The sequence below is a fragment of the Chaetura pelagica genome, unplaced genomic scaffold, assembly GCF_000747805.2.
Source record: "Chaetura pelagica isolate M959 unplaced genomic scaffold, ChaPel_1.0 scaffold638, whole genome shotgun sequence".
Lineage (NCBI taxonomy): Eukaryota > Metazoa > Chordata > Aves > Apodiformes > Apodidae > Chaetura > Chaetura pelagica.
Genome location: NW_009954298.1, coordinates 696,568 through 719,229, shown reverse-complemented (window position 1 = coordinate 719,229; position 22,662 = coordinate 696,568). Strand labels below are relative to the sequence as shown.

At 47.0% G+C, this 22,662-nt stretch overlaps 1 protein-coding gene across 1 annotated transcript in view; it reads left to right on the top strand.

Annotated features, from left to right (window-relative positions):
• The window catches only part of SGSM2 (small G protein signaling modulator 2), a 42,259-nt gene extending 19,597 nt beyond the window's left edge, over window positions 1-22,662 (top strand). Inside the window, exons 4-24 of the mRNA XM_010003820.1 lie at window positions 1,903-2,064; window positions 3,863-3,930; window positions 4,101-4,246; window positions 4,631-4,765; window positions 4,900-5,024; window positions 6,056-6,123; window positions 6,807-6,970; window positions 7,502-7,631; window positions 8,869-9,003; window positions 11,800-11,950; window positions 12,503-12,567; window positions 12,955-13,100; window positions 13,538-13,666; window positions 15,488-15,670; window positions 16,517-16,891; window positions 17,539-17,663; window positions 18,380-18,462; window positions 18,887-18,996; window positions 20,129-20,225; window positions 21,016-21,183; window positions 22,574-22,662. Coding sequence (XP_010002122.1) covers window positions 1,903-2,064; window positions 3,863-3,930; window positions 4,101-4,246; window positions 4,631-4,765; window positions 4,900-5,024; window positions 6,056-6,123; window positions 6,807-6,970; window positions 7,502-7,631; window positions 8,869-9,003; window positions 11,800-11,950; window positions 12,503-12,567; window positions 12,955-13,100; window positions 13,538-13,666; window positions 15,488-15,670; window positions 16,517-16,891; window positions 17,539-17,663; window positions 18,380-18,462; window positions 18,887-18,996; window positions 20,129-20,225; window positions 21,016-21,183; window positions 22,574-22,662 — 2,854 coding nt within the window. The remainder of the gene's footprint in view (window positions 1-1,902; window positions 2,065-3,862; window positions 3,931-4,100; window positions 4,247-4,630; window positions 4,766-4,899; window positions 5,025-6,055; window positions 6,124-6,806; window positions 6,971-7,501; window positions 7,632-8,868; window positions 9,004-11,799; window positions 11,951-12,502; window positions 12,568-12,954; window positions 13,101-13,537; window positions 13,667-15,487; window positions 15,671-16,516; window positions 16,892-17,538; window positions 17,664-18,379; window positions 18,463-18,886; window positions 18,997-20,128; window positions 20,226-21,015; window positions 21,184-22,573) is intronic.

Here is a 22,662-nt window from a genome sequence, read left to right as displayed (position 1 = left end):
GCTGGAGTCAGGGACTTGAGAATGCTGTAAGTGCTGAACTGCTTGCTAGTGGTGAGTAGTGCAATTCAAAGCTTCTGTGTGGTTCTGCTGACTGAATGACAGTGCACGAGCCTGTGGGGTGAGTGTCTTGTCCTGTAAACTCAGGAGAGGAGATGTTTTGACTCTGTAGAAGGTGGCACTGCTCAGCCTTCAGAGGTCTTGTGCCTTGCTGGAACTTCTAGTCTCTTGATTGACTTGCTGTATGAAGGGCTTTGTCAAGAGAGCTTGACTTGAATGTGTTGCATTGAACTCCTCAGATATTGACAGTTTAAGTCAGCACTTACATTTCTCTAATTTTCTCGTACTTCTCTTTATTAGACTTCTAATTGTCAAACACTTAATGTAGTTTTTAACAGGTATGTATCTATTTTTGTTATATATTTTAATTGTTTGCCTACTGATACAGACTGTGATTTTATTAATTTTAGTTTTCTAAATGTTGGAAGAAGGATGCTGTCTGCTGAGAATTCCCCAGCCTTCCTCCTTGGTTAAGAGCCCATACAAACCCTATTCCAACCACGAGACCCTTGGCTGTGTCCTCTAACAGAAAGAAGCAAATTAACCTAAGTTCTGTGGTTTCTTTTTGAGAAACTTTGCATGGTTTTCAGCTATGAACAACCACAGATTTTTAAGTGCTGCAAAAAATGTGCTCACTGCATTAGAAATGCTGCAGGGGGTGGACTTGCTTTGTTGGACTTGCGGCATGAGACAGAAGGGCTGTAGCAGCCTGGTTGCTCCTGAGGCTGTGGCTTAAGGAAGCCCCTGTTTAGGATACAATTAAACACATTTGAATTCCTCTGGTGTTAGTGGTGGTGTGTGTGTCTTGCCTTAGGAAGAGCTCTGTAGAGCCAGCCTGCCTGCCTGGCATCCAAGGCAGCATGAATCTCCTGTTTCTGAGGACCTGTTGCTGTGCTGGCTTATACTGGAGGAGCAAGCAGGGGGTTTGGTTGTCAGGAAGCTTCCAGCTGGCTTTGGATGCTCGTTTGCTGTAGTTCTCATTTCTCAGTTTGATGTTGCTTATCTCTTAGTTGTCTTGTTGTCATTTGTAGGTGGTAGGAGAGAATCTCCTGCTGCCAAGACACCAGCACAGACTGTGCTGTCACTGAACATGGTGCTTCACAGAGAGGAGGAGACAATGGGCTGGTGCCTCAGGAGGGGCTGGTGATCCTTCAAAAGCTCTGCCTGTGCTATCCCAAATCCTACCCCAGGCTTCTGACCTCGACAGAAACTGCTGTGTCCCTTCTTGGCTCCAGCCTGGAGGTACCAGGCAAAGCTGGGAGACAAGAGTCTTCTTTTTACTATCCTCCCTGCAGCTTTCCCAGCTCAGTGTGGAGCTTTGATAAGAAGCAAACTTCTGTTCATCAGGTGCTACTTACTGTCTGCTACACTCTGTGTTTTGCTGTTTTTCCACTCCTTTGGGGTGGGTGCCTGTTCATTTCAGCCTCAGGTGTGGGAACCTTGGAGGAGCTCAAATGTTGGACTTTTCCTAATGCTGCAGATGTGAAAAAGATCTTTTTGGTAGTTGACTGCCCAGCCCGAGGTACCTGATACAGACCTGTTTGAGGGTTTAATTTAGAGCTTGTCTAGCATCTGTGAACTAGGTGATCTTTGCAGATGTCTGTTCATCACACAGAATTGAGGCATCCTAAATCATTAGAGCCATGATTTTCAGAAAATCCCTGATGATGGACTGGCTAAAACTCTGCACTCCAGTCCTGGTGAGCACTAGCACAGCGTAGACAAGGAGGATACAGGGGCACATCTGATAAATGCTGTGTATTCCAGCACCTCTCCCTGCAGTCCTTCACCGGAGAGCTTTCTGTGAGCAGGGTCTGAATTCTGACTGCTATTACTTCTTCGCAGGAAAAATCAGGCAAATGGGCAGGAGCCTCTCAAGAGGCAGGGATCAACTACAAGCAAATCTCCTGTCCTGACACCTCAGGCCATCAAGCACATTTGGGTTCGGACGGCGCTGATTGAGAAGGTGCTGGACAAGATTGTGCAGTACATTGTTGATAACTGCAGGTAAGGGGAGAGCCAGAAGCTCAGGGGTTTGTGGGACTGGCTGGCTTATGTATCTGCAACAAGGGATTTTATCTGTCTAGAAATCAGCTGAAAAAATAACTTACCATTTCTTATAGAATCCTTTTTTTTCTGCAGCTGGCAGGATCGCACAGCGCTGCCATGAAGAGCAGCGCACTCAGCAGCGTGTGAAGCCCTGATCCTTTCCACCTACTTAGGTCCCTTAGGTTTCAGTAGATATTAGGTGCCCAGATTCTAATGTCACCTAGGCCTTGGTGCCCTAGTGAAGTAGAAATGCCCTCTACTAGGTCAGGAGTGCTTCATTCACTTATGTTAGTTAAAAATGATCCTTTGGAATGTTAGGATGTCAGGGAAGAAAATGCCCTTTGTAGGTAAAAGGAGGAGAAATGAGTCTATAACAGGAGGAGTTAATGACATAAACCCTTAGGGCTGTGAAAAAGGTTTTGTAATCATGTTTCCTTTTTAGAAAATTCAAGTTTGATTTAAAGGTAATCTTCCCTTGCAAAACTAGAGAAGAGCACCAATGCTATCTGAATCCACAGGGACTCTTAAGAGGAAAGACAAGTCCTCTCTGTTCTGTGACATCTATCATTACTCCCTACTGTCAAGCATCAGCTTTGGCTTCCCAAGAGGTGGTTAACTCTACCCTTTGTGCCTTCTTCCTCTCCTATAACGGATAAAGAAGAATTAAGGGGCACACTGGGGACATTTTCCTCTAAGAAGTAAGTCCTTCAGCTCTTCGGGTCTTGAGGAAGAGAAAGTGTTTTAGAGTTTGAGCCCCATCTAGTGGAAGAGACAGCAGAGGACAATAACAGCCCAAGACATTTGGGTGTTCTGACTTTTTGGCTATGTGGTTTTATGTCAGCTTTGCCTGCTGTGATGGGAAGACTTTGGGGTCATTGTAAGAGCTACTATTTGTAGTATTTCATTATTCTTGATAGTGTTTCAAGATTATCCTCACAGATGGAAAAGATGGTTAAGAATGTTTGGATCTCTTGGTCTCTGGAAAACTGATAAAATTGCTTGCAGTGTTACTGTTTGCCTGCATATTGCATTAGTGCCCAAAGCCCCAGATCAAATATACTGGGTAAACACACTTAGCAAGAGGCAAGCTCCAGCCTCTCAAGAGCACAGCTCAGAATAGATAAGGCAGAATAAACCTGGGGAGAAGAAGGGACTTGGCTGAGATCACACAGCTGATTGGGGCAGAATATGGATCTGAAGTAGCGGTCATGGTCAGCTTGTTCAACATAGCAGTCTGGAGCACAGGCCTGTTGAACTGGTTGTTCTACACTCCTTTTATGCTCCATGGAGATTTAGTTATTGATACAGTTGTAGGAAGTTATCTCACTCTAAAGCAGATGTCTAAATCAGACCAAATTATTTCTCCATAGCTTTCTTATGATATATTTTAATGTGTTTTTTTTTAAATAGTTCAGATCACACCATGTAAAAACCTCCTCTACCTGCAAACCCAACCCACTTCATGACATCAGTGAGTGAGCCAATCAAACTCCATCAGAGGTTTCAGAGGAGATGCATGTGTCAGCGATTTCTGGGTGGTTCTAGCAACTGCTTTTCCTTTTTGCATAGGTGACTTAACTGCCTGAATTTGCTCTTGAAATGAGCAGTTTTTACAGCATATGAAGTCTGGCCTTCAGTAGTCATGCTAAGCAGTAACGTGTTACTTCTGAAGTCAATGGCTCGTGCTACTAGGGGGCAGGAGAGCTTTTAAAAATAACAGCCAGGCTTTAATTGGACTCTGATCTTTTATTCCTAGTAAATACTATGAAAAAGAAGCTTTACTGGCAGATGCTGTTTGTGGCCCAATACTGGCTTCTCTCCTCGGTAAGTTCTTACAAAGTTACTTCTTACGCTAAAGAAAATGAATTGTTCCTTGACACGTTTTGTGTTACACAGTGTTACAAAGGATGCTTGTTCTCTGTAGCAGGCGGCTTAATCACTTACACTAGAGCAGTATAGCAGCAGACTCACAAGGTTTTTCTCTCTGGGCTTAGTTGGGCCGTGTGCTCTGGAGTACACCAAGCTGAAGACAGCTGACCACTACTGGACAGACCCCTCTGCAGACGAGCTGCTCCAGCGGCACCGGATCCACGGAGCTCACGGCCGCCAGGACTCGCCTGCCAAGCGCCCGGCGCTGGGAGTAGGTATTTGCTTGTCACTGCTGGTCAGACTTGGCAGCAAAAGAAATCCCAGGCAGGAGAGATCTGAGCCAGGGCAACCTTTATTTTATTTCTGTCATGGAGCCTTTATCTCAGATTAAAAGCCATTTGGGCCCAAACGTCCTCCTTATCTGCATGTAGAAAAGCTTGAGATCCAGGACCTGATTTGGCTTTTGACACTTGTGATCAGACCAGTTCACAGGAATCATGAGCTGCCTTGGCCAGGGCTGAGGAAGTGCCCAGGTCATTTCTCTGCAAGGTCTCCTGGCTCCAGAAGTTCTGCTCTACAGAAACTGCTCTGTGTTGCTGGCCTGCTGGTGCTGTGGTTCCTGACCTGCCTGATCTGCCCTGGCTGTGTGTGCTAGATCCGCAAGCGCCATTCCAGTGGGAGCGCGTCCGAAGATCGGTTTGCTGCTTCAGCCAGAGAGTACGTGGAGTCTCTGCACCAGAACTCCCGGACACACCTTCTCTATGGGAAGAACAACGTCTTGGTCCAGCCGGTGAGTCCCGGGTGCTGGGACAGGTCACAGCTGCTGTCTGGCTGTGTCTGGAGTCCCAGTGCAGGTACCAGCGGAGCGGGGTTGCAGCTGCGCTCGAGTCACCTGGACTGCCTGTCTCTTGCTTTTGTGAATAGAAGGATGACTTGGAGGCAATTCCTGGGTATCTCTCCCTTCATCAGTCAGCAGAAAGTCTGACATTAAAGTGGACTCCAAATCAGCTGATGAATGGAACGCTTGGAGATTCAGAGCTGGAGAAAAGGTAGTCACTGCCCTCCGGGAAAGAGCAGAACATGAATGAGGATTGTTTCTTGTAGACTTGGCAGGATGACAGAAGTGCAAGCAAGGCTGATTTAATTGAAGGGCTCCTGAATAGTGTGTAAGTTGAGGTGTCAGGCAGCTGGGGTTCTCCTCCTGTTTTGCCATAGACTAAGCAACTTTCCAAAGGTCCTGATAATGCACTTGGAAATAAGCCTTTTTCAAAAGGTAAACAAAAGCCTCCTTTTCCAGGTGTTTGGGAGAAAAGCCTCAACATTACCTTCCATCCCCACAATGCTAGTACCTCCCTTCAGAGTGTCACAAATCACCTGGCAACGATGGCTAATTTCAATGTCAAGAGACCTCCAGTGTCATTATCTTTCATTAGATCAGTTTTACACCTGATTTGGCATTCTGCTTCAGTAGAAAGAGAGGTAAAGTCTTGAACCAGGCAGGTGTGTCTCCTCAGGGAGTCCTTCCTTCAGACCCAGAACAGTGCTCTTGAATGCTTAATCCACTCCATTCTTTTTCTAAAACTTGATGTGTATTTTTAATAGAGCATTAATGAAGCCCTCTGCCCTTGCTTTTATTGCTAAATGCTGTCAGGGTTGTTCTTAGAAGGGTTCAGAGCTGTTCCCAGTGTTTAATCTGTAAGTTTGAGCCCCAGTGGATTTATGTGCTGCTGCCCAGGACTCTTGTGCAAGGCAGAACTGAGCTACCCTGAGCCCCCCCAGCCCTGGGACTCCCCTGGGGCTCCCCTCCCCCCCAGGTGTTTCCATCTGAGCTGCAGCCACTTTGTAACCTGGGAGGTGGAAGAGGGAGATGATGAAAGGGCTGGTCCCAGATGTACTCACTGTGGAGAACTAGTTCCTTGGCCTTTTACTTGGCTATTAATTTACCTTACTTGACCAAATTTAATAAGCAGTTATTAACTTAGCAGAGTCCTTTTATTGGGTGTGTGGAACTTCAAGCATTCCTGAATATAAGAAAAAAACAACCAAAAACATTTCCTTTGCTTTTTTTCTTCCCTATTAGTGTTTACTGGGACTATGCCCTGATAGTGCCTCTCAGCCAGATCGTCTGCATTCACTGCCATCAGCAACGTAAGCATCAACCTTCCTCTCTGCCCGGGGCCTGGGCTGTCCTGCCACAGCACCCCCAGGCTGCAGCCTGCACAGCCCTGCTGGGGTCACATCCTGCCCTCAGGGACCCCCTGTTTCCAGGGGGCTCCAGGTGCCTCCTTCGCTTAGTTTTGGAAAAGAAAATGAAGAACCTAATTCACTTACATTCTTTTGAAAATTGTACAAGATGCAGATCATTATGCTTAAAAAAGTGTCCAGGGCCCAGGGTGGTTTTCCTTATTTGTGCTGAATTTCTAGTGGCAGTAAAGAAATGAGAAAAATTTATTACAGGGAATGTGACTTGCTAATTCTCAAAGGAATAAAGCTGACAGCCTCTGGTTATATCCATCTGGTTGTTTTTCATTCTAGATTGTATGACCTTTGTCAAGTTACGTCATACGCCAGAGACTTAATTTACTTTATTATTTATTATATTAGTGTTCAGAATCACTTTATATGTTTCTGCATGAGGCCTGTCACAATTTGCTTGTATCTTGAGCTCCTTTAGGGCTAAAGGACTGAGATCATCCCTAGGGGTTGCACTGTGACTCAGAGGTTTATTTGTCTACCTAGAGATGATCATAAATGAAATTGACCTAGAAGGTAAGAGCAACAAGCAGAGGCTTCAGTGTAACAGTGTGGACTTCCCTTGTCCTCCTTTGCAGCAGAAGGCAGATGGACGTTGGTCTTGGTGAGTCAGGATGGAACTCAGAGACCTCCTCTGCACTTCCCCCAAGGAGGTCACCTCCTTGCGTTCCTTTCCTGTCTGGAAAATGGTCTTCTGCCTCGTGGTCAGCTGGAACCACCGCTCTGGTCCCAACAGGGCAAGGTAGAGCTTTTTCTGATGAGCTGTTTGTGGTGGGGTTTATCTTTGTTCAACCAGCACCCTGCTCCACAGTGTCTGTGCATTATTGTAAAGCAGCTGGAGATCAGAGGAGCCAAGAAGCTCCAGAGTCCAACTGGATGCTTGTGCAGATAGTCTGTGAGAGCTGTTGGTACCTTCACTGCCACATGGAGCAATGAACTGGAAACTGCTGTTGTATCAAAATATGAACCCAAACAATAGGGACTGACCTAGATGGGCTGGGACACACTTGCTGTCAGAGGCTTGGGTTATGGAAGAAGCTGGTGCTCAGGTCCCATGGGTTACAGTAAAATGCTGTGGTTTCAGTACACTGAAAAGTTGTGTTTGGGGCCCCTAAACCACCCGCTCTCTGATTCTGCTGCTGCTCTCTCCCTTGCCTCCTGCCAACATCAGAAGTTTAATTTTAAGATTTAAGATGCCAAAGCTGAAGTGCTTAGTTTGCTGTGCTCTGCTAATCATTCCCAGCTGAACTTATGGAATCCATGTTCCCTCTAGGGGAAGGTATTCCCAAAGCTCCGAAAACGGAACAGCAACAGGTCGGTGGACCTGGAGGAGATGCCAGCTGAAGACACTTCTACAGACTATGTGTTCAGAATTATCTATCCAGGACACAAGCATGATAACAGTAAGTGACTTTGTTCTGCTTTGTTAAAAAAACAACAACCAACAAACCAAAACAACCAAACAAAAAACCCCCCACAAAAAACCCACAACAAACAAGCCAGGTTTTTTGGGGGGTAGGGGAGAAATTTATCACAAAATTCCATTGTGTAATAATTGTGGTTAAGAGATAGTTAGTATAGAGTGTCTTCATGTAGTGAAACTCATTATCTTGGTGGAAATGGAGTTTAGGTGGGGAATCTTGTTTATCTTTACTCTGTGTTTTCCAGAGGAAGTTTCCAAAATGCTCCCCTGGGCTTGCAAACTGAGACTCAAAGCAAAAAGTTTGCTTGACTATCCAAGAGCAATTTTGCTCCCAAAGCAAAGATACTGTTATTGGCCACACTGCTTGCTCATAATGTTGTTATTAGGAAAAAAACAAACTCAACTCATAAAGTACCCCAAGAACTCCCTGGGCTAAGTTTTCCTGGCTTGGAAGCAAAAACTTAACAATGGATAAATAAATGCCCTTCCAAGGAAACTAAAAGAATTCCCAAGCACCAAACCACCTCATGTCATCAGTAAATACAAATCCCTTACATGCAAGAAGGCATTTGAGCTTGTTCTCAAAGAGCATGGTCAGTTTTATTCCCCTTGGCAAAGAAGCAAGAATTTCCCAGGAAGATCAGACCCTAAAATTTATGGGGGATTTGGATTTACTGCTCATATTGGACTTAGTGCAGCTGAAAAAGCAGAAATCTCGACCCTCCTTCCCCCAGGGACTGTCCCACAGATGTGGCCAAGCTCTGACAGGGGGTTGGCACAGGTAAGTTCACACACACCCCAGCAGCAGCATCTTCTGCCTTTGCCGGGGGGCAGGGGCTGCAGGTGGTGTGGGCACACAGACCTGCCTGCTGTCCAGGCATCTGGAACAGAGCTCAGAGTGGAGAAGAGGCCACAGCATTGACAGGGGCATGGAGGAGGAGAGAAGCTAGGTGGAGCCTGGCATTCCCATGGAGCTCTGCTGAAAAAACACCCACCTGCTGCAGGCTGTGCTGTGGGAACTGGCCGTGCCCAGAGCTGCCCTTGGTGGAGCTTTTCCTGTAAGAAACTGGATTTCACACCCACTTGCAGGAGCTTGTGCCCTCAAGGAGCGGGCAGGCTTCAAGTCCCTTGTCGTTGCTGAACGTGTCCTTTTGAGCTTTCCCAAAGAACTGAGTTCTCTCTTCTTATGCTCCTCTTTCACTATTTTCTTTGAGCAGTAACTATTAACTACCACCACTTAGCTGCCAGCCGCTCTGCCTCTGTTGACGATGACGAGGAGGAGGAAGATAAGCTGCACGCAATGCTATCAATGATCTGCTCTCGGAACCTCACAGCTCCTAATAGGATGAAAGGTTTTTATCCTCCTCCCCCTGTGTCCCAGAGCTCTATTGCAGCTCGTTCCACTGCTGCATACAACAGTGTTGGCATTATTGCAGGGAGGAGCGTTTCACTCGCTCCATGAGGCCTGGAGATGGACTGTGCAGAGGCTGGGAATGTGCTCACAGCCTGTGGGAAGTGGGAACAACAGCATCTTCCCTCTCCTTTGAGCATGCGTGCTGCTGGACAGACACACCTGGAGGCTTCTGGCCCACCTTCATAAAAGCTGGATACTAGACCATATTCTCACAGGAGAAGGAGGGAGTGAAACAGGTCTTTGTGTTCTCCCTTCAGAGTTAGTCATGTCAGCCCAACAGACCAGAGGGCAGCCCTGGTGGGAAGGATCCAGGTGACCCACTGCAGCAACAGTAGCCTTGTGCTGAGCAAGGACACAGTGTGTCTGTGTGGGCAGAACAGGACAGAAGTTCAGGGAGGTGCAGTTTGAGGCTGGGGATGTCCTGTCTGGAGTGCCTGGGCCAAACCTTGTGTGCTCCTCTTGTAATCAAAACATCAGCCTCTTCCTAATAACTGGAGAACATCAGCAGGGGCAGAATCTTCTCTGTGACCAGGCTGTAAAGTAGCTGTTGAAAATCTGATGTCTGCAGAGGAAGCAGGAAGGGGAGCAGCCACTTGCAAGTTTGGCCCTTGGCTGTATTTTTCATTTGTTGTGTTAGCATGAAAGTGCTGCTCCTGGTATTTCTATTTCCTAAGAAAAACACAAGGCATCTTGGATAAGACACTTGTGCCTTCAAATAGTGGAGCCAATAGTTTGGTTCCAAATGGATGTTAGCCCTGGTCTGGTGGAGACCATCATTGCCCTGTGTCTCTGCATAGTGATCAGTTCAGCCCAGGTTGGACATAAACATGTGCTCAGGGGGATCCTCCTCACTGCTTGCAGGTTGCCCACGCACTGTCCCAAGGTAGGATCCCCTGGAAACTGATAAATCCCAGCCCAAGTTAATAGAGAGTTCTTGGAAGGTATGGATGGAAAGAAACCCCAAAATACAGTGTTACCCTTGATAGAAGATGCTATTTCAGGAGGTCTCAGTGTGTCTGAACTGACCATATCTGGATATGGGTGAGAAGGGGAAGGAAGGTCAGACCTTGCCACGTGTGTTGAGGGGCCAACGCCGAGATCTGGACCATAAGAAACACAGTTCAGTCCAGTCGGGTGATGAGAGTTTCTAGTCAGCTCAACCAGCTGTCAGATCCCTGCTTCTGCTAATAGAATCCTGGAGGTAGCCCCAGGGTTAGGAACAGGTTCTGCTGAGCTAGGCCAGGGTGGCTGTTGTCTCTCCAGCAGCATCCCTGTCAATGATGACAGCACTGCTGCAGCAGGTGTGCCAGCCATTTGCTTTTACATTTTGCAACATGCTCCACTTTTGCATGTAGCTGAAGTTACAGATAACACCACTACAATTCAGTAAAAGATGCTGTTCACTCTAATTCTTCACTAATTCAGGTACCTTTCATCTGAATCTTTAGGGCCTGTGGGGTTCTTTCCTTGTTTCTCTAAAAAAGAAAATGAAAAATTAAAACTGAAAAACCCACTTTTCTTGTCTGTAGAGGGGAGGCAAAAAATAATGATCTAAAAATGTTTGTCCAGTGTTTTTTCTACTTGAACCCAATAGGAAGCTGCAATAAATACTGGGTCATTCAGCTCCTTCCTGAAGAATTAAGGTGAAGAGCATTTTTGCATCACACTTTGTTTTGTGAAATGAGATACACGTGACTGCTTCCGCATGAGCCTGTGCTTTTCCTGTTACCAAATGTTTTTACCCCACTCCTTCCTCACCTCTGCCCACTTTTCAACAGGCACGACTAAAATGCTTTATGCTGCCTTGATTTAAAATGCATGAGATGGTTTGGAGTTGCCCCTACCACCACCCAACAAATGTATGTTTTAAAAGCACAGCCCAGGGGACTGGATTTTGCTTTACAAATGTTAATTAGTGACGTTCAGTATTATGGTGTTTGCCTTAATTTTAATCATGGGTGAGCTGAAAGGCCAGTTATTTATTATAAAACGAAAACCCACAAGCTCAAATGCCAGCTGGGAAGTTTGAAGACCAGAACCAAGCTTCCTGAAGGCAACTGGTGATTTTTTGGATTGCCTCTCAGAAGCTGGTTAGAAAAGCAAATAGATTTGTGGAGCAGGGATAGCTCAAGAAGCTGCACTGTGCTGTGGGATCACATTTCCTGCAGAAATCCTACTTTTATAAACCTAATCTTGACATTAGTAGGACTTGAACTATCCCTCTGTGCTCAGTATTTTAGGATCTGGTTCTGAGGGGGAAAGAACCATCTTTTGAAAATGACTCAGTCAGTTTGTCTTAATTTCTTTTATGCTCAAACTTTCCCTCCAGCTGGACTAGCAGTTAAATGGCTGATTCCAGGAACTGCCAGATGAAATTCTAAGACCTGGATTAGATAAGTGGTCAGGTTAGATGATTTCTGGCCCTACATACCATCCCTGTAGCAGCAGATGAGCCAGTGTCAGTCGTTACCGCCGCTCCCTCTTCTCTTGAAACACGACCTGGGATGATGGGAAAGGGGAAATGGTGAAGGGATCTGACTTCCTGGGCAGAGGCCCTGCACAGCATGCAGCTGGGCTGGCTGTGTCTGAGGACACCAGGATGGTGCTTTCCCCTCTGTGGAATCAAGGTTCAGAGCCTGCTGAGAAGTCAAGCAGGAAGCCACCAGGCTGCTGGAAGGCAGAGGGGACGGGGCAGGAGGCTGATGGCTGCTCTTCTCTTTGGGTCTCTTCCTAGACACCAGCGACATGATGGAGATGCAAAGCTTTGGGGCAAACCTGCTCTCCTGGCAGCTGGAGCACTGCAGCCAAGGCTCCTCCTGCCTCTCCTGCTCCACGGGCAGCTCTCCCTATGACATCCCCAGCTGCTGCAGCTGCATCCACGACAGGTGAGCAAACTGCAGAGCTCACCTGGAATGTCATGCATATCATGGGTAGAAGCAGGGAGGTGCTATGGGTTGTGGTACCAGAGACAGTAACTATTTCCAAGTAATTCCTAGCAGAAGAGATGGAGTTATGCAGCAAGAAATTTAATTTATTAAAAATAACCTATTAAACTACTCTCGGGTCACATCTTGATATAAAAATTGCATCTAGTTCTTTTGTCTAGATGAATATAACTCAGCTCTGGAAGCATTTTCTTTAACAAGTCATTAACAATTACAATGAACTGCAGCAATTAATCTAATTGGACAAGGCTCTTTATGGTGCATCTGCAGCAGTTGTAGCTGAAATGTGCCAGGTTGGATTTGCTTTGGGGCAAAATGCTGGGGGGGAGGAATGCTTTCAAAAGGGTAGTTTCTCATTATTGTTGTCCTTGAGCTAAATAAATCTTGGTACAGAGAAAGAATTGCTGTGTGTAGGCTACAGGGATCAGCATAACCCTGATGATGATCTCTGTTCCCGTGACCCATCGTGCTCCTGTGCTTGTGTCTCCACAGAACTCCCTTGAAGATGCTGTGTGAAAGCATGAAGAGACAAATAGTTTCCAGAGCCTTTTATGGATGTAAGTGAAACGTCTTCTGTCCAGCCCCTGTGGTATCCGCATGCTTATCTAAAACACATGATGTTTGTTTTAGAAGGCAGTTCAACCCCAAACCTCTTGTTGCAGGCCAAATCACCTCAGGACAGCAGGGTGGACGTGACTCCAGTATCATAGCTTCACAATTCCCATTATTTGTGGGTTTTGCAATGGGAGAACTGATGCTTAGTGGAGACAGAATGTAGTTTGCAGTGAAATGGAATCCCCTGCCTGGATTTTACTAGTCTGTGTCAGATTTACTGAATCTTTGGCTCTGTTCTTCATTACAATGCTAGCTTAGTTCATCTGGGACTGTTAGTGGCAGGTTTACAATGTCACAGCCTCCCTGATGGACATTTGCCCCCTGCCCAGGGCTCGCCTACTGCCGCCACTTGTCCACCGTGCGGACCCACCTCTCAGCCCTGGTCAATCACACCATCATCCCCCCCGACAGGCCCAGCAGCACCTCAGGGGGGCTGACCAAAGAGGTCTGGAGCAAGTATCAGAAGGACAAGAAGGTAAGTAACAGAAGGCCTTGATGATCATTAGTTGAAGCAGCTCCCACTCGCTGCTGTGCTGAGCTTGGTGTCCTTCAGAACCACCCCAGGGAGCACCCAAGGGGCTTTCCAGTCTCCCCAGGATCACTGCTCTTTCTAGACACAGCGAGTCTCTTTTATCCTTTGCATCTCTGATGATGGCAAAGACATCAATTAACAACAAAGCAACTCACCTCCTTCCTCCTCTAGGCCCTTCAAAGATTATTTCCACGGGAGGCACAACAACTTGTATGAGACTGGATCTGAGCTGGGGCCCCAGAGGCATCCCGAGCTGCAGCCTTTATCTCGTGCCCTGCATGCACTTCACTGGCTCTGCACTTGATGTGAAGTTCGTATGTGCTTCCCTGGGGAAAATGAAGATGTTTTACCTTCAATACCTTTTTTCCTGACTGCTGTAGAATTACAAGGAACTGGAATTACTGAGGAGAGTTTACTACGGTGGGGTGCAGCACGAGATCCGGAAGGAAGTGTGGCCGTTCCTGTTGGGTCACTACAAATTCGGGATGGCCAAGAAGGAAATGGAGCAGGTGAGCACAGCCCAATAGGAATAGGTTTGGATTGCTGGAAGCAAGTGTTACTTTTTATTATGGTTTAATATTCCTGAGGAAAAAACGCTGCTGAAAACATGAGTGACACACGTTAGCAGAGAGCTTATAATACCATGTTATCATGCCTGAAAATTCACCAAAAGGGAGTTTTATGTTGAAGTCAGGAAACCTGCATTCAGCCTCTGCCTGTGACATGCACTTGCCCTGACCAAATCCTGCTCTCGCAGATTTTTCACTTGCCATGTGGGAAGACTGATACTGGGATGGCAATTTGAGTCATCCTTCTTCTATAGGGTGCTATTGCAGCACTTCCCAGATGCCCTGTGAGTTTATTACACTTGGTGCTCCATTCAATTTTTAAGTTTATTTTTTTTTAAACTCATATTTTCAGGAAACACAGGATTTGGGAGGTTTCTTGCATGGATTGAGTTTTACTGTCTCTGTTGTGCACAGGTATATGAACCATCACATTTATCACCCATGTGTAGAAATAGGTATGTCTGGAACTGGAAAAAGGACCCAGATACTTAGCTTTTAGAGTGGGAGATCTGGCATCACAACTCATGGATTCCAGCCCCAGCTTCTAAGGGCACACATTTATACAGCTAGCACCTAAAAGAGATTTGATCATAAAATATCTGAGCTGCACAATGCAGGCTCCTACGGGAAGCTTTCTTGTCCCCTGAGTTTGTACCATGCTAACACAGGGGTGCTGGAAACCCTGCCTGGAATTCTAATGAGCTTCCCAGCACCAGTCATAAATAACTGTAATAACCAACTTCTCACAGAGATGTGCTGCTGGAGTCTGAACCCAACCATGGAGTGTAAGGGCCTGTTATATGAATGCCATGAAAACACCCATAACATTTGCACATGTAGGAAACTCATCGTGTCCTTAACGGAGTCATTGCAGGTGATTGATCATCTCTGCCTTTGGATGACATCTTTGCAGTCATCCATCAGTATCTGGGGCACTCCCAAACATGACTGTCCTCCAGCCTTCCACTAACTGTTGTGTTTCATGATTTATGACTCGACAGCTACCTCAAGTGGCAAACACCCTGCAGCTCTTAGCATGAATGCTCTGGTAGCAACTCCGGCCAGCGGAGCCCAGAGCCTGGATCCAGCTCACAACTGTGGTTTCTCTTCAGCTCTTGACAAGTCACAGGGCAGTAAAATTACTATATGTCCCTTAATAGCTCAAGAGGGGGTTCTGTGTCTGTCTTTCAGCAGTGGAAGGCAGCAGTGGCAAAATTCTTTTATTCCCAGGGGAAGCAGAGTGGCTGGATCTGGCTACGTGCAGTGCAGCCACAGGGCTGGGCTGTGGGAGCTGGATTCCTGCTCTTCAGGAGACTGCCCAGGCTGAGGTGTCTGAACCTGGAATTCATTGCTGTGTTAGAGGTGGAAAAAAGGAGGAGTAGGGAAGGAGATGTAATGCAATTAGGAACAATCCAGTCAGAGGCAGCAATTGCTCCATCAGATTGCATCTGACTTCTGTGGTGAGGTTCCAGAGGAAAGCCAGTGGCATCTTTTGCTCTTCCCTGGACAGTGTGAAGCTCTGTGGACAGTGAATCTTTTCTGGTGTTCCAGTGATAGTTTATTCCTTGCAGTAAACAGGCAACATCTGCTCAGCCATTGTGCTTTCCACTCACAGCAATATGCACTCCAGCAAGAGGGCTCCAGGACCCTTCAGGCTTTGGTTTGACACACACCACTTCAGAGCTGCCCCTCCTGGCTTCCACTCCTTTTTAGTGCTGCCTTTCAGGGAGAACCACCACTGCAGGGTCTGTCTGTTTGCAGGTGGATGAAGACATCGCCCTCCGGTACCAGAAGGTCATGGCTGAGTGGAAAGCCTGCGAGGTCATCGTGAAGCAGAGGGAGAAGGAATCCCATCCCATCACACTGGCCAAGTTCTCCTCGGGCAGCAGCATCGACAGCCACGTCCAGCGGCTGATCCACAGGGACTCCACCATCAGCAACGATGTAGGTGCTCCCTTCCCCCCCCAGCAGGGCCCATGGGCACAGCCAGGGAGGCAGGGCCGGGTCACTGTGGCTCCATCCGCCTGAGCTGCCTGAGTCCTCTCCAGAATTTGGAGCTCTAGTGGCTCCTGAGAGAGCCAGGAGCAGGTCTGTTCTCTGGGCAGTCTGTAGCTGTTCTCCAGCAGGACCAGCCTAAGGGGCTTGAATGTTCACCTACTTCAAAAGTTCTCACAATGTAGGAGTAATTTCTAGGCCCTTTATTGGAATCCAGCACAGAGCAAGTTTGCTCCTATTAAAGCATATTTTGATTCTGTCAGCTTGGGTGTGATGTTATCTTGGGAGAGGGGATCTTTGGTGCAGCCTTCAAACAGCTCATTGATTTCAGTAAGGCAAGAGAGAACTTGGAATAGTTCAACAAAGAGTTTTTTAGCAAGAGAAGAGGTAACGTGGTTGCATGGTGAGAACTTGAGGGCCAGTGTTGAGCTCGGGCAGCTGCAGCTGAGCTGGCCTGAGGTGGGTTGGTTTTCTTCCAAGATCACTGCTGTGTCGGGTGTTTCTAGGGTTGGGGTTGCAGGTAGGGAAGCTTCACTGCTTTCCAGGGTGTTTCTGATTGAAGATTATGGAAGGAGGAGACACCATCACAGGAGATGGGTATGAGACCATAAGTTGATATTATCTCTAGACTTCCCATGTCATAGAAAGATTGAGGAGCTCTCAGCTACGTGCATGCAGGAAAGCTCAACTGATCGTGTTCCCTCCAGCAGTCTCTGGTGCTTGGAGTTTTGCTGTATGATTGTTTCTTGCTTCTGTGCTCCCCTGCTTCATCCCGAGCTCCTCCCCCTGCCCCAGGTCTTTCTCTCCGTGGATGAGCCGGACTCGGAGCAGGATTCCCGCGGCCAGGAGGACCCCGCGGTCACCCTGCTGCCCCCGGCCCCGCCGGAGCAGCCGCCCCTGGAGTTCGACTCCCCCGACTCGGGGCTGCCCTCCTCCCGGAACTACTCGGTGGCCTCGGGCATCCTGTCCAGCATCGAGGACGGGCCTAGCGGCTCCTTCGAAGAGGGGACTGAAGACCCCGAGGTGGGCAGGGCCGAGCCCGACACGCCCCGGGTGCAGCCCCGGGCAGCGCCGGGCGCGGAGCCGCAGGAGCCGCAGGAGCAGCAGGAGCCGCATTCCCAGCGGGATCATCCCACGGACGCTGCTTCTGTCTGCGCTGCCTCCTACACGGTGGGTCACACACCCCGGCCCTCTGCACAGGAAGCAAAGACTTGGGCTTTTTCAGGCAGGATTTAATGAGAGACACTCCCAACCTGGCGCTGCAGGTGATGGGCTGATCCCTGAGGATTTTTGCTTTCGGATCTTTGGATTTTGAGCTGGGTTGGAAATAATAGAACAAGAAAAATTTGGGTCATTTTTTGAGTGGGAGAGCAAGGAAAATAACACGGTGCAGTTCCAGCAGCTAAAAATCCCTCGGGGCTGGGGAAGGTGTGGGGGTGTGGACAACACACCACTTGGATTTCAGTATCATGTAATTCAAGCTAAAACCCACATTTAATCAAATTGAACCACAACTTAAATCTGGATTCAAGGCTCCACCATCTCTGCTCGTGTTGCTGTCAGCAGATCAGTAGTTGAGTGTTTGCCTCTCTCTGCTGAACAGAACCCTTTGGAAACAAAACAGGCTTGGAACATTTACCAGTGACAGTCTCTGCATTTTACCTGGGATTTGGGGCATTATTTAAGTATTTCAGTGCTCTTATATGCCCAGAGTATAATTGTACTAGTTCTGGTTTGTTGATTCTCAGAGCAAATCTGCACCGTGGCCTGAGAATGCTCTAAACTCAGCTGATCTAACTAAAACTTTTCTCTTCTAGATAGAGTTACTGGACACTGTGGCCTTAAATTTGCACAGAATTGACAAAGATGTCCAGAGATGTGACCGGAATTACTGGTATTTTACTGCTGATAACCTGGAGAAGCTCCGAAACGTCATGTGCAGGTACCACAGCTCCTCAGCTGAACTGCTTTTCACAATCCTGTCACAGTTCATCACCTGTCATATAGTAGTAATGTGAAAATAACAGTCTGTAAAAATATTCTCATGCTTTTGTTAGCTGTTTTTGCACAAACTGCTGGTGTGCAAGCCATGTGTGTAAGGTTTGGTCTCCTCCATCCAAGCAGGAGAAGAATACAGGGCTGTGAATGCTCTGGAATGTGAAGTGTTAAAAGGTCTGAGACACATTCAACAGCTGCTTAAGGCTTGATCCTGCATAATCAAATTAGACCTTCAATACAGCATTTAGCTTTTGAGGGCTGGGAAGAGAATAATTCAATATTAATTCATTCTGTAAGTAGACAACTACTTCCTTTTACCCTTTCACAACACTTAAGAGCCTACAGCAAATTCACATTACAGGAGAGATTCCTGCCTCATGTGTGCTCTGTCCTTATCATGGATTGTTCATGAAGCTGTTAGGAATTTTCCTGAAAAAAACCCAACAAATAGAAAAAGTCCTTGTCATTTTACACCAGAGTGCTGGAAGACTTGAATTGTTGTTCTCTGGACTTCTAGCTTTAACTTTTACAGCACTCTGGAATGAGAAACTTAAAAGCTTCCAAAAGTTGTTGTATTTCAGGAGCAGAGCAAATCTGAGGTCACGATGCAGGAAGAGGATTTTTAATCCCATTATCTCCTGTGCTTTCTTCTTTCTGCAGTTATGTTTGGGAGCACCTAGAAGATGGTTATGTTCAAGGCATGTGTGACCTCCTGGCTCCTCTGATGGTTATACTGGACAACGGTAGGAAGGGTTTTCTTCTGGAATGTGTTGGTATTTTGGGGAGGTCTGTCTTCAGAAATGCAGTTTCAGAAGGAAGTTGTAGGTGTTAACCAGAGCTCACTCACCAGGGCAATCAAACCGCAGCACTTGATTCGTATTTTCTCTAAATTAAATTCTACTAAATTATCCAAGCAACTGTGTTCTGGCAGTTGCTGAAGCTGACAACTCAACCACAAGCTGGGTTCTTTTGAAACATAACTAGTGAAAATGGTCCAGCATCAGGTACAGTCTTTTTTCATCAAAATGCTGGTGATGGGATTAGGGAGCAGCAAATGGGAAAACCCTACTTTTTCCCTTGCAGTTTATTATTTCCTTGCAGTTTATTATTTTGGTTCAAGGAAGTCACACGATTAGCAACACTGACTGTTCTGTCTTGTGTCTGCAGACCAGCTGGCTTACAGCTGCTTCAGCCACCTGATGAAGAGGATGAGCCAGAACTTCCCCAATGGAGGTGCTATGGACACACACTTTGCCAACATGAGGTCCCTGATCCAGGTGAGTTGTTTTGAATCTTACTTGGAAGAAGATGATGTTGTGGCAGAGGCTCAGAACTAGCCTGATGCCTCAGGGAGCACTGGCTGGTTGGCTACACCCAGGGTGCTGTGGTCAATGGCTCAGTGTCCAAGTGGAGACAAGTGGTGTCCCTCAGGGGTCAGTATTGTGCCCAGTGCTTTTCAATGCCTTTGTTGGAGACATGGACAGTGAGATTGAGCGTATCCTCAGCAAATCTGCTGATGACACCAAGCTGTTCCCAAGAGGGAAGGGACACCATCCAGAGGGACCTTGACAGGCTGGAGAGAAGGGCTAGTGGCAACCTCCCTTGTTAAGTTTCAAATCCTTCCTGCCAGTGTTTTTCACTTGATTTCTTGATTCCCTGTGATTCTGGAATTTCCTGCAATCACAGGTATTTGTGCTACTCTTCACTAAGGGCAAGTCATGCCTGACCAGTCTGGTGGCCTTCTAGAACAAGGCTACAGAGATGGTGAATGGTGGCAGAGCAACTGGCGTCATCTACCTGGGTTTGTGCAGGGTGTTTGAGACTGTCCCACATGACATCCTGGTCTCCAAACTGACAAGGCATGGATTTGACAGATGGACCACTTGGTGGATAAGAGATGGCCACCCCCAGAGAGTTGTGGTCAATTGCTCAATGTCCAAATGGAGGCAGGTGACAAGTGGTGTCCCTCAGGGGTCAGTATTGTGCCCAGTGCTTTTCAATGCCTTTGTTGGAGACATGGACAGTGAGATTGAGCGTATCCTCAGCAAATCTGCTGATGACACCAAGCTGTTCCCAAGAGGGAAGGGACACCATCCAGAGGGACCTTGACAGGCTGGAGAGAAGGGCTAGTGGCAACCTCATGAAGTTCAACAAGGCCGAGTGCAGGGTCCCAGAGCTCTGCCTCCAGGGCACCAGACACACTCTGCAGTGACTCCCACCTGTGGCTCAGTCCAGCTCCAGCTGAAGTCTGTGAGCAACAGCAGCAAGATCCAGTCTTCACTGCTTTTTGGAAGAAAAAAAATGTGATGAACTTAGCACAGGGCTGGGTGATTCAGAGCAGCTCAGGGGGCTGAACCAGCCTCCAGCACCTTTCAGACCGGATATGAACACTGATGTTACTTGTTTCAGATTCTAGACTCAGAGCTTTTTGAATTGATGCACCAGAATGGAGATTACACTCACTTTTACTTCTGCTACCGCTGGTTCCTGCTCGACTTTAAAAGAGGTAATAATGTCCTGTGCCTGTAGTTTAGAGTTGTGCAGAACTGAACAGCTCTGTTTCGCTCTCGGTGTCTGGATGGCAGCTGGGCCCACCAGAGGGCTTGTAGCCAGGAAAGCCAGTGCATCTCTCAGAGATGAACTAGCACTGGAATGATGTCAAAGCTTAGAAAGGTATGTTCTAAATTCCTGATGATGTGGTTGAACCAAGTTTCTGCTCAGTGCAGATGCCTTTTTGCGATCCCAAATTGATCATGCTCCTTTGTAGGCTTTGATGCCTCCTTTCTAATCCATTTGGTAACAAGGAGCAGCTCAGCAGTAGCTCAGGAGCTGTTGTATTTTGCTGAGTGAGGTACTTTAGATACTTTGGGAGCACCCCAGGATCTCAGGAACCCTGCACAAGCCCCCCCACACCCACTCCAACAGCAGCAGTTGCTTATAATTCAGACCCATCTTGCTGTCAGGCAAGTCAGTAGCTTCTTGGAGTTACAGATGGATCTGTGGGAATCAGAAGCTGTGCAGCCCTGCCTGGAGCAAATGGGCCTCCTGTGCTGTTCTCACAGGGTTGCTGCAGGGCTGAGCCTGCACCACCACACTGACCTGCTGCCTGAGTCTTCCCTTAACCCCGGTGGTGTTGCCATCCTTGCACAAGTGACAGGAGCTGGCTGGAGGAGAGGGGGAAGGAAAAGGAGTCATCAAGCACTATTCATGTCTGCATAAGGCCTGTAAGGTGTTAGAGAGGGGGAAATGGTCCAGTTGAATAATCAGATGCTCTTGTAATGTTTATTCCCATTCAGAATTGTTGTACGAGGATGTATTTACAGTGTGGGAAGTTATTTGGGCAGCAAAGCACATCTCTTCAGAACATTTTGTCCTTTTCATTGCCTTAGCACTTGTGGAAGTTTATCGAGAGATTATCCGTGATAACAACATGGACTTCACTGATATCATCAAGTTTTTTAATGGTAAGAGACTTTTTTAAGAGAACCATTTTGATAAAAAGCAAGTAATGAGAATTTGTTCCTCCCCCCTCACCAGACACTGTGGGCAGGTGGGCAGTGTCCTTGCTGTCACCTGAAGCTCTGCATCTCTGAACCCTCCTTGTAAACAAACAGCCCAGATTTTCACACGCCTCCTGGAGCTCTATCTGTGCACACACCACCAGCAGTGCTCTAAAAGCACTGGACCAGAGAAGATGGCAGATTTTTCTGTCAGTGGTAATTTTGACCACAAAGCAAGCTTCCAAACTTCAGATAAAAAGATTTGCTACAGTGACTCTTTGCCCTTGGTCTAATGGAACGTGCTAAAACGTGGCTTAATTGTTTGCAAAAGTCTCTCATAGGTTTTATGATTGCCAGAGCTGCTTCTGTTTCCAGAGCTTGACCCTGCTAAGAATGAAACATCAGCAACTGTTCATTAAACCTTCCCACCTCACTTCCATGCTGGTTGCTCCTGTCACATCCAGAGATGCCAGCCAAGGGGCAGGGCCAGAGCAGCAGGTTCTGCCAAAGCTGGGCCTTGTTCTGGCTGCAGAGCACAAGTTATTCCCCAACAAGTGCTCCCTGTTAGGATACGTTAAGAGGTTTGGAAACAATTTTGTGTAATCACAGTAATTTACTAAACTATCAGTGCTGTGGCTTTCAGCCATCTGTTGCAGAAGCCCCAAATTTGGTTTTGTTTCTGCCTCAGCCACTCTTACTCCAAAGCTGTACATTAAAGCTTCCCTCAAAAAACCCCACCAAAACAAAGAAAAAAATACCCCAGAAAAAAACCACACAGAAATCCCCAGCACTTGCCTAGTCTGAACTAAATGTTTATTGTGGAACTGAGGATTCAGGTCAGCCCAGAGCTACTTTCTGATCTTCCTTCAAGCTGCAGAGCCTGGATGTCTGAATGTGGAACTACATGGGTACATCCCTGTGTCCTTAATTGTATTCAGCACTTGCATCCCAGACACCCCAGCAACAGCCCCTGCCTGCAGAGGTATCTCTTGATACCTTTTGAGTTCAGCTTCATGTTTTTGAAGTCCCAGGAGGGCTGGACACCCACACGTGGGTACAAGCCTCCCATTCTGGTCTGAGGCCTCAGGGCACTGCGAGTTCTACAACAGGAGACTTTACACCAGAAGGATTAGATCTCAGTGCAAGAACCTACAGCACTAAGGATTCATCCCTTATTCCATCTTTAATTCTACAAACCTAACCCCCCGCAATGCTTTCAGGATTGCTGCTAATATTATGCTAATTTATGTTAATGTTATGCTAAGTAATTATTGCTGGTGCTGCATTAATATTAATCATAGGATAGAAAAGTTCCTGCCACTGATAGTTAAGAACGTTTGTCTGTGTCTTTTAGAAATGGCAGAGCATCATAATGCTGAGGAAATTCTGAGGATAGCAAGAGACCTTGTCTACAAAGTGCAGACATTGATTGAAAACAAGTGA